The sequence below is a fragment of the Haliotis cracherodii genome, unplaced genomic scaffold (assembly GCF_022045235.1).
Source record: "Haliotis cracherodii isolate W230 unplaced genomic scaffold, xgHalCrac1.p SCAF_14, whole genome shotgun sequence".
NCBI lineage: Eukaryota > Metazoa > Mollusca > Gastropoda > Lepetellida > Haliotidae > Haliotis > Haliotis cracherodii.
The window spans coordinates 3,442,302-3,453,005 of record NW_027266269.1 but is presented as its reverse complement, the minus strand read 5'-3'; the positions used below and the strand labels follow the sequence as shown (position 1 = coordinate 3,453,005).

General features: G+C 40.9%; 1 protein-coding gene across 1 annotated transcript; it reads left to right on the top strand.

Annotated features, from left to right (window-relative positions):
- The first annotated feature begins 702 nt into the window (after window positions 1-702).
- LOC139460941 (scavenger receptor class F member 1-like) lies at window positions 703-8,940 on the top strand. The gene is made up of 6 exons (XM_071242416.1): window positions 703-890; window positions 2,472-2,669; window positions 3,218-3,283; window positions 4,796-5,191; window positions 6,628-6,739; window positions 7,353-8,940. Exons 2-6 carry the CDS (start codon window positions 2,660-2,662, stop codon window positions 7,537-7,539), a joined length of 771 nt encoding a protein of 256 aa, XP_071098517.1. The 5' UTR covers window positions 703-890; window positions 2,472-2,659; the 3' UTR covers window positions 7,540-8,940.
- The last annotated feature ends 1,764 nt before the right edge of the window (window positions 8,941-10,704 follow it).

The following is a 10,704-nucleotide window of genomic DNA, read 5'->3' as shown; positions in this document are numbered from 1 at the left end:
CGCCTTATCGTCAATGTGTGTGATGAGAGGTTGCATACTCCTCCCTGTGCCTTATCGTCAATGTGTGTTATGAGAGGTTGTATACACTCCCTGCGCCTTATCGTCAATGTGTGTGATGAGAGGTTGTATACACCTCCCTGTGCCTTATCGTCAATGTGTGTTCTGAGAGGTTGTATACACATCCCTGCGAGGACCTACTTATATAATTGTCACTAATATATTGCCTTTTACGCCTAATCAACAATAATCGAGACTCGTTATTTTTTCCGTTATCGTTTTATATTAAACTATTTAGCATGGTCGTAGCGTCCTTTTGTGTGTCGTGAGTGTGTTCATACATTATCTGGTGTCATATAATGTATAGCATAGTCCAAGTGTGTGGGATGAATGTGTGTGAACATCATCCAGTGTCCATATCTTTGTTATGAGAGTGTATACATTTCATCCAGTGTCATATGACATTTGGCATGGATTAAGCACTCGTGTGTCACAGTGCTCTATTCATGCCCCTGTATTGCGTTGATAGCATGAACATAATGCAGGAAGGTGTTGTTGCAGTTGCAATGTACTATACAGCATCAGGACGATTATTCTGTGATACACCAAATGGCATACTCATAATTCAGACTTCATTGATACATGTCAGGTTCCTTATCTCAGTATCCTTATCACAGGTTGAACAGTACATAGCTGATGAATGTGTACAACAACAGTTAAAGCGGGTATATGTGGTGACCCGAATGAGCAGTTAGGCATGCAGTGACATAGATAAAGCCTACAAGCACACTTGATACGTGGCTCACAACAGGGAGGTTACCCGTTCGACAGGCTTTCTGGGGTACTGGTGACACTTGCAGCGTTAACAATTGTCCTGTTCTCATGAGATGTTGGTGAGTATTGTTTGTTATTTGTAGTCACATTCGGTTCATCTCGGACAGTTTGGGTATGAATATTTTGAGCACATGCCTTGGCTTGGTCGTGTGACTGATTACATAACTATTTATCGGCAGTCGTGACACTTATATGAGTGTCAAGTATCAACGTGTACACACAGCTTATGTAAGCGGGAGGCATTAGTCGCTGAGCGGCTCACAGTGAAAGTTTCAAATGTCACTATCGAGGTATAACACGGGTAACGACATTAGCAGAGAGGACCAGATTGTAATGCATGTTCAGCCATTATCATCAAGTGTTGACATTCTGAATTAAAACAATTCTTTCGAGGATCATAAGGAATAAGGAATCTGCTCAATGCGAGTCCACTTTATGATGTTAACCATAACACAAGCATTTGTTTTTAACTCACATAGTTTAGTAGAGGTTCTTGTGCAAGACATGATGATGGACACAATAAAGCTTGGAACTATTCTCTACGACTCGTGGCACATTGTAAGTCGAGAGCCAGGCATTGCGATTTGTGATGACTGTAATCGTTAGTCTGTTAGTCTTGTGCACATCATATAATTTGAGTTAGCAGACAACACATTAACCACAGCATTTATGACATCAGACCACCCGTACAATAGACACAATGATCTAGTCCTTGATACGTTGTGGCCGAACACAAAGAGTGTCTTTATGATAATATATTTGAAAATGTTAAGAAAATAGACGCACTTCTTCAAGGTAATATTATCATTACACCGTGGAGCGGACACTGTTTATTTTCAATGTGCAGAATGTCAGGGTTGTTGTCTTTGTGCAGTAGTCCTACCGCTTGGACCTCCAGAAATGAAGGGGACCCTGTTTACTTCCTCCATATGATCATGTGAGAGGTCCCCCTTTGAACCACCATAACTGAACCAGTTAACCTAATCTAACGGAATTGAAGAGGACTTAGAATTATCTTTAGGACATTCAATTGTTGATCCAGGATTTTACACTGTCTGCTTTCTGTCGTCATGAAATGTACCTTAAAAGTACAGATACTAGGGACTGCCATTGTCATCATAAATATCTCCATTTGACACTACCAGGAAGCATGCCATTCTGAAGGATTTATATGATTTTGGTTTGAGTGGCCACTTTCGTCATTTAATTTCATAATTTTTAACAGTCAATTTCAATTCCAACTGAGTTCAACTTGTCTGACCAATATATTTCCGGATCAGGGTGTCAACTCAAAGCAATATTTTGTCTGTCACTTTATTTTGTAGCTAAAACGTGTTCCTAATATAGGATCCCAGTCAAACAGGAGGTAGACCTTACACTAACTACACTAAAATATCTAACACAAACCAATTGGTCTATCTACAATAATATACCAAATTAAGGCCAAAATATGATTCTTTACTAATGGTTCCAAGGATGGAGGCAAAGTTTGAAGTGTCACTGTCATTGGATAAGAAATTGTGTCTTCGAGAATTCCAGGTAATAATTATAGATTTATGGCTGAGGCCAATGCAATTCTTAAAGTTTAATTTAAGCCTCAGATACATTAATCTTTGTTTATTTGTTTTTTTGTGTTCCAGCTTTATGACGGCAGACTGTAAATAATCGAGTCTAGACCAATAGGGATACGATTTCGCAATAGGGATACGATGACATGCATCAATCAAGCCAGCGAGCCTGACCACCTCATTCCGTTAGTCACCTCTTGTGACAAGCATAGTAGTCATTTATGACAAGCATGGGTTGCTGAAGATCTATTCTGATCCAGATGTTCACAGGTAAGGTATTACAGTGATCTAATATCGTTAAATAATGGTAATATTGCCAATTATATTCGACTCTTCTACCCACTAGAACTAGAAATGAATTTGACCAGTAAAACTGCCTTATCTGTTCGCTGTATATACATAGATATATATAAGTACACAATCAGGATGGCTTCCAACTTCTAGCTATATTTCAGCAGCTCCATCCGTTGTGTGATACATTTCACCTCTTGTGAGGTACAATTGAGCAAGCTCTTTCCACAAAAACTTCAAAGATCGTCACATGGCTCTTGCTCAAACGTTGTTTCATGAGAGTTACACCATTCAAGGCTTCAATAAAGCTTTTCTATAAGCTTGACTCCATATAATGTGGTATGTTCTGTGTCCATCTTCTTTTATTCTCAGCTACATGAAGAGTATACACATACACTCTTTGTTTTCTGCGCACCTTGACAACTTTAAGTTTCTTTGTCTTTGCATCAAACAATTGTTATTTCATTGTTTAAATGTTCATGTTAATGGGTAACATGCGATATCACTTAATTGTTCTTTCTGATCAGTTTCAATCAACATGATGGCTGCCTCGCTGATGATATGGATTGCCTGCTTGGTAACTGCTACTGAAGGTAACACATTGTGTGTATATTGCTGATTGAGTGTTTTTATTTGCTTATGTCCATACCTATGTACAATAATGTGTCATTTTAAATAATATAAGATCAAAGGGCAAGTAAAAGCAACACAACAAGTTTGCAAGTTTTGAAACTTTATAGCATACTTAATCACAATTACTTAGATCCCCAAATTAGATTTGAAAAAAGGAAATAGCGTAAACAACTGACAGACGAACTCGTCCCCAATTCAAAGAAAACCGCTACTGAGGTTAAAACAAGTTCTTGGTGTTTGACACACTGTACTATTTGCCTTTTGCCGAACGGGGAATATACCACTTAAAGTTTGCTGATATAAGAAAATCATCCAACAAATTTATATTTAAATATCCAAGTATGCAATTATTGGGCAACCCCTACAGGACCTTAGTGTCATGGTGAACGGGTAGAGGCATGAACTCAAGGGCATGATGTGCATGAAGTGCTTGAAATCCTGTGTTTGGATGTGCCATAACAGAATCGTTCCACATCATTATCAGAGAGCATTGTATGCCACCTCAGCGTCAAAGATGTTGTTTGACGACCGAAGAATGAGGCAGATGTATAGGCATGCTTGAAACTGGATCAACACACCGTCAAGTTGCAAACGTCTTTGTTGTTGGCCCAAGTGTGATCAGCAGGGAATGGAATTGATACCAGACGTTTGGATCAGCTAGCCAGCAGTATGTAGGTGGTCAACAACATTCCACCGGACAGCGGGAAGAATGGTTTCCTGGTGCAGCAAGAACATATTAAGGCATTAAGAAATGATAGTGGATATCAAGTGGCGTCACTCAAACAATGTCTAATCAACTCTGTGAGACTGGTATCTGGTCACAGAGGGCATGTATTCGCACTGATAATGCCAACTGGACAGACCAGGGCTGGGCTCCAGTACTTTTAAGTGATAATGTCAAGATTTCACAGATCGCCATGCACAGCGTGACTGCTACAGGGTAGGCTCAAACATATATAGGGAGTGATCAGTAGAGCTGGAAGAATATCCATGTCCTATAGGAAGGCACTACAGGACTGCTACATGGTGGGCTCAAACATATATAGGGAGTGATCAGTAGAGCTGGAAGAATATCCATGTCCTACAGGAAGGCACTACATTCTGCATGGTTATGTGAGACCGTATGCAGGTACTATCAGGGACCTCATCCTCAGGGACGTTAATGATAACCTCATCATGCAACGGTCGTCTGTATATATACACACATAATATTATCTAAATGCCATAAGACAATCACGTCTTCATACCCTAAATGTATCTTATTTAAAGCTTACTTCAGACATCATACAGTTGTTTAGGTACAATCAGACTGTTTCTCAGTGTGACAGTTATATGAAGGAGTCACTGAGAATCAATGAAGACACCAAGTATTCGCATGTCATGACCTACTACTTTACCATGTTTCAATATCAACATGCCCATTTTCCTATTCACAAGGCCACCAATTATAATACATGTAACATAACTTTCAGCCAGTCCATGCAAGGAAACCCATCACTGTTCAGACTGTGACGGTGAGACAGGGTATTGCCGCACTGAGTGTGAACCTGGATATTACGGTCTGAGTTGCAAGTCTACCTGCAGCAAGAACTGTAGGAATAACACATGTGTGATCTCAAGCCATGGTAGTGCTAACTGCACTGATGGTTGTGTGCCAGGATACCAAGGCATCAACTGCAACATACCATGTGACAGCCCAGGAGGTAACTGTACAGCATGTCCAGGTGGTTGTGATGGAGGATATTGTCAGCTGGGCTCCTCCTGTGTGTCTGGATGTGTAGACTTTCACTACGGGACTGATTGTAAGAACTGTTCAAGAGGATGTACCCCATGTGACAGGTTGACAGGAACATGCGAAGAGACATCAGGTAAGTATTATTTTATGAAAAGTGTTCACAGTATTACTGTCCCAATGGCTACAAACTTAGATGCACATGTGTCGATCAGAACTATTAAAGTATACACCATATGACGGTGCACATTCAACACAATGTGCAAGGATGCCCCTCAAAGGAAGTATTTTATTACTGTTCAGAAAGAAAAGTAACCATTTCAAAAGTCAAAATAAATCTCTGCTATAAGGTACAACTACGATTCAGACTACATAGTCGCAATAAAGGGCAAGGTACCCTGTCCCATCCGTGGCACCCGTCACAAACACGTGAATCAAAGCATTGAATGCTTTGGTTGAAAGTGTTTAACCACAATTGCCTTCAGTGAAAAACACATTGCTATGTTTATATCCCTTCCGATCCCTACTTCAATACGTTTCTGTTACACCAGCCACTACCACTATTCCTCATGCCAACCACGCCAACAATTCCTTCCAACCCTATGCCAACCACACCAACAATTCCTTCCAACCCTATCTTTCAACCTACCCACGTCACCAATCCCTTCCAATCCTATCGTTCAACCTACCCACGTCACCAATCCCTTCCAACCCTATCGTTCAACCTACCCACGTCACCAATCCCTTCCAACCCTATCGTTCAACCTACCCACGTTACCAATCCCTTCCAACCCTATCGTTCAACCTACTCACGTCACCAATCCCACCCGACGTTCAACAGTGTTCATGCCACACCTACCACTTCTACTATATCTCGACCATTTGATCAATCCCTACTCCTTTTTTCTGCCACAGCACACACATGCAATTGGTCTTATTTCAAAGTCGGTTAGGTCTGCCGCATTGTACTATGAGTAAAAGTTAGCTGGTATCTGGAATATGTTGCTGTGTTGTTTCTGTGTTGTGGTGTGGCTAAAAATATTATAAAACTTGTATACATACCTCTTTGATGACTGGTTATAGGTGTGTTCTTTGTTGACAAAATGGGACATGAAATGTATCCTGAAGTCACAATTTGGCTGAAACACCTCCCATGTGAATGAAATTACTCACCCGATCACATTTTCTTCTACTACGAGGTTTAAACTCAGACTTCGCCCTCACCTATCTAATAAACTTACAAACCCCTTATGTCTTAGACCTGCCACTCACTGCACGTCTTGCACCGTCGTGCACCTACCACTTCCCCATCTCTTGCACCTGCACCCATATCGTATGTGCCCAACCCCTATGCCCATCCCCTAACCTAACCAAGAGCCCTTTTCCTACAGCCCTTATAACAGACATATATAGGGATTTCTTGTAAAATGTAAGACAAGCTGATTCATGTTTAAACAGAGGATATATATCCTGGTTGACTGTGCAGTTGGAGAACATCAATCAGCTTGTGTCAAATTTTACAAGAAAACCCTGCATTAGTTTTTACAAATCAACCTCGTTTTTCTTTGTCAGGTAATAACGTGGGACTGTTTATAGGACTTGCTGCAGCAGGTTTGCTTTTCATTGTAACACCATTGCTGGTTGTGTGCTGCTACAAGTATTGTCAACACTTAAGAAGAAACAGGTGAGTGTGCCAAATTCAGAAATATCCTCAGATACGGGTTCACAATAGGTCCATATTTAGTCCCCATGTCATACTTACCATAATAACTGACCAAAGTGGTGCCCATGTCATACTTACCATAATAACTGACCAAAGTGGTCCCCATGTCATACTTACCATAATAACTGACCAAAGCGGTGCCCATGTCATACTTACCATAATAACTGACCAAAGTGGTATCCATGTCGTACCTACCATAATAACTGACCAAAGTGGTCCCCATGTCATACTTACCATAATAACTTACCAAAGCGGTGTTCATGTCATACTTACCATAATAACTGACCAAAGTGGTCCCCATGTCATACTTACCATAATAACTGAGCAAAGCGGTGCCCATGTCATACTTACCATAATAACTGACCAAAGTGGTCTCCATGTCATACTTACCATAATAACTGACCAAAGTGGTCCCCATGTCATACTTACATAATAACTGACCAAAGTGGTCTCCATGTAGTACGTACAATAATAACTGATCAATGTAGACAGACAACCATTGACATTGTTGGTAAAACACACACTGTGATCCAAGAAAAGACATGAGTATTCTAACGAGGCAATCTTCTTGCAGGTTTCAATACCTCACACCTACCCATGGCGTACACATGTCAACAGAGGACACTGATTCTCGAGTATATGATGTCATTGATGAAGCAAATATGTATGATCCGCTCACTGGTGATGGACAAACCAGTCTATCAAGTAACCTGGAACTTTCAGACACGGCTGAACCAGGAACCACACCCATGACCTGTTAGTACGAAGACGTTATAGCAAGGGTTTGGGTCCAAGACGCTTGAGAAATAAAGGATAACATATCTACCTCAGAGGTCAGAGCATGAGACTACAATGAACTGAGATATCTACCTCGGAGGTCAGAGCATGAGACTACAATGAACTGAGATATCTACCTCGGAGGACAGAGCATGAGACTACCAGGAACTGATATATCTACCTCGGAGGACAGAGCATGAGGCTACCAGGAACTGAGATATCTACCTCGGGGGACAGAGCATGAGGCTACCAGGAACTGAGATATCTACCTCGGGGGACAGAGCATGAGACTACCAGGAACTGAGATATCTACCTCGGAGGTCAGATCATGAGGCTACCAGTAACTGAGATATCTACCTCGGGGGACAGAGCATGAGGCTACCAGGAACTGAGATATCTACCTCGGAGGTCAGATCATGAGGCTACCAGTAACTGAGATATCTACCTCGGGGGACAGAGCATGAGGCTACCAGGAACTGAGATATCTACCTCGGAGGTCAGATCATGAGGCTACAATGAACTGAGATATCTACCTCGGAGGACAGAGCATGAGACTACCAGGAACTGAGATATCTACCTCGGAGGTCAGAGCATGAGACTACCAGGAACTGAGATATCTACCTCGGAGGACAGAGCATGAGGCTACCAGGAACTGATATATCTACCTCGGAGGTCAGAGCATGAGACTACCAGGAACTGAAATAGCTAGTAAAGAGTTGTATAATGTTTATATGTTGCATGTGCCATATCTGTTATTTTGTTTGTGCAATGTCTGTTATTTTGTTAGTGCATTGTTGAGAGAGCAGCAAGGATTAGTCAGAATCTATATTTGGTGTGAGCTTTGTTGTAGTGCATGTTTATATACGTTTCCCTCACACTGACATTGATGATATATTTTAAGCAGTGCCAGGTTTGATTTTAGACAAGTGGAATTAATACCATATGAATTCTCGAAAACTAAACTTTGTACACCACTTCTACGACAAACCTAAGGAAAATCGTCATCCCTTGAGTCGTAGAGTATTTGTGTTGACTGTATATATTAACACATCTCAATCTTGAAGAGTTCAGGACATATGTCCAGAAATAAATAAACTGTTCTCTTAAGCTTACTGAGAAGACATTACCAGACATGCTGGAGTTAATCATTGCTAACATCAATGTGCAATGTGGTGATTGGTTTGGCGAAATTGAAACACAGTTTTGATATCGTTCAATAATTGTCCAACAACCAATCCTCCTCCACTGATTTACCCTCCTGAACTAGAAATAAAGAAATGAAGTTTCTAACACAGGGATAGGGGGTATGTTATTTGTTTTGTTTGTTTTTGAACTGATAAATATTTACAATAAAGACCAAAGACAGACTGTCATGAAAATAATAAACAGGGACAACAAGCACGACCTCTGTTCTTTTCCCGCTGACATAGTCCAGAACCTATGGTATGAAGTACAGACAGAAACACGACGCTCAACCTAACTATAGAGCACATATCATACTGCGCGTTAGGGAACGTTATCGATCTGGTCGAGGGTCAGGTCACGCTGCCCTCTGTCATCCGTGTACTGAAATATGTTTGTGTTTTTCCTTTCAAGTCCACCTTGAGTGTGAACGGCGCATTCGGAGTGACGCATGTGGGCGTTGCGTGTGCATTGTATAGCTGAACAATATTGACATATTCTTATACATATACGTGTACGGGAAAACATCTTATGCACCGTGAAAAATCACGTTTAACTACAGTTATGGAATTGTCGTAATCATGCATGCTAATCACATGTGCAAACACTTCGTCACGATTACCCATGATGACCATGATGATATTGACTGTCATTGCATGCATACATTTCAACATTGAGAATTTCGTCACGCATTTACATTTCACGTGGGATCCAGTCAATTCAAACACAGATTTTTCACGACCGCTACATAAAGTAACCTGAACAACATTATTTAAGTTGTAAAGGTGGCCCCCGTTGTATAAGAGCCGACTACAGTATGGTTGGTGAATTTACAATGGGTTACCTGTAGGGCTGCGCGTCATCGCACCCCGACAGTGTGTAAAGTTGTTCATGCTATCAACCACTACTTTGTCTGGAGCGAATGACTGCAGACTAAATCAACATTCACTTCGCCGAATGGATAACCCGACAACAGACATTGATAACAGCTACAGCTAAATGTTTACGGTTAACGTTTTTACATTGGGAAACGTGCCAAGCAATAAAACAGAGGTTTGAACAACCATGCGGAAGCAGGTACTTTCACAGTGAAGATAACTAACAGCACACAAGTAGGCTGTACATAATGCGTCGTGCCGTGTACTCTAACACCGTCAAAATAAAGCCGAGATAAGACCAGGACTGTCTGCACTATGTTCTCCTCTATAAATAGAGTCAGCACACTGCATAGTGCACGGCGCATGCGTATATCGCACACTCTGATTACAGTGTTCGTTATAAGGAGTAAGTGATATTGAAGATCACAGTCTGTCACAGGCGTAACGTTATGTCACCTGACTTTGCATGTCATGTAGTCTTTAAGACACGTTAAATACATGCATCGTCGAGGTCGTAGTGTAACCACATTCCTCGGGAATGAGTACAATCGCCCAGGGCAGACTAAGGTAGTGAGCAATTGAACTAAGAAACAACAACAGCTCTAAACCAAACACATATATTCATCGATATATATTATTTCTATCAATTGCTTGCAATATTGATACAAGTATGTATGACAGTAACGGTATTGTTTCCTGCCTAAACATCGCCGTGGCCCTAAGAGTCAGTAGGCGTCGCACACGCTGTATTCAAAGGGAATACGCTTGAATGTAAAGACTCGGGTATCCGTGTTTTCTAGTTGTAGATTCAACGGTGTGCGTACTCTGTCTCTTTCAGTCATTGTTTGCAGATTATTCAAATCACGTCAATAAATAATCAGCCAAACATCAAGGTCAATGTATAATTTACACAAAATGGAAGTCTAGTTCTAATGAGACATTCATTAATTTGAAGAATAATGTTTCAATAACATCTTCATAAAGTCAAATAATCATTCAAAATGATTTCATCATGACGCGGTCAAACTGTACTTCATTGACAGCACCTCCGAAATGTAAACAAACGGTCGAGCTCTGCACAACTCGGCT

Coding starts and splice junctions, on each gene's coding strand:
- LOC139460941 (XM_071242416.1), top strand. Junction 3,284..4,795: donor CTTGGTAACTGCTACTGAAG/GTAACACATTGT, acceptor CATAACTTTCAG/CCAGTCCATGCAAGGAAACC. Junction 5,192..6,627: donor AACATGCGAAGAGACATCAG/GTAAGTATTATT, acceptor TTTCTTTGTCAG/GTAATAACGTGGGACTGTTT.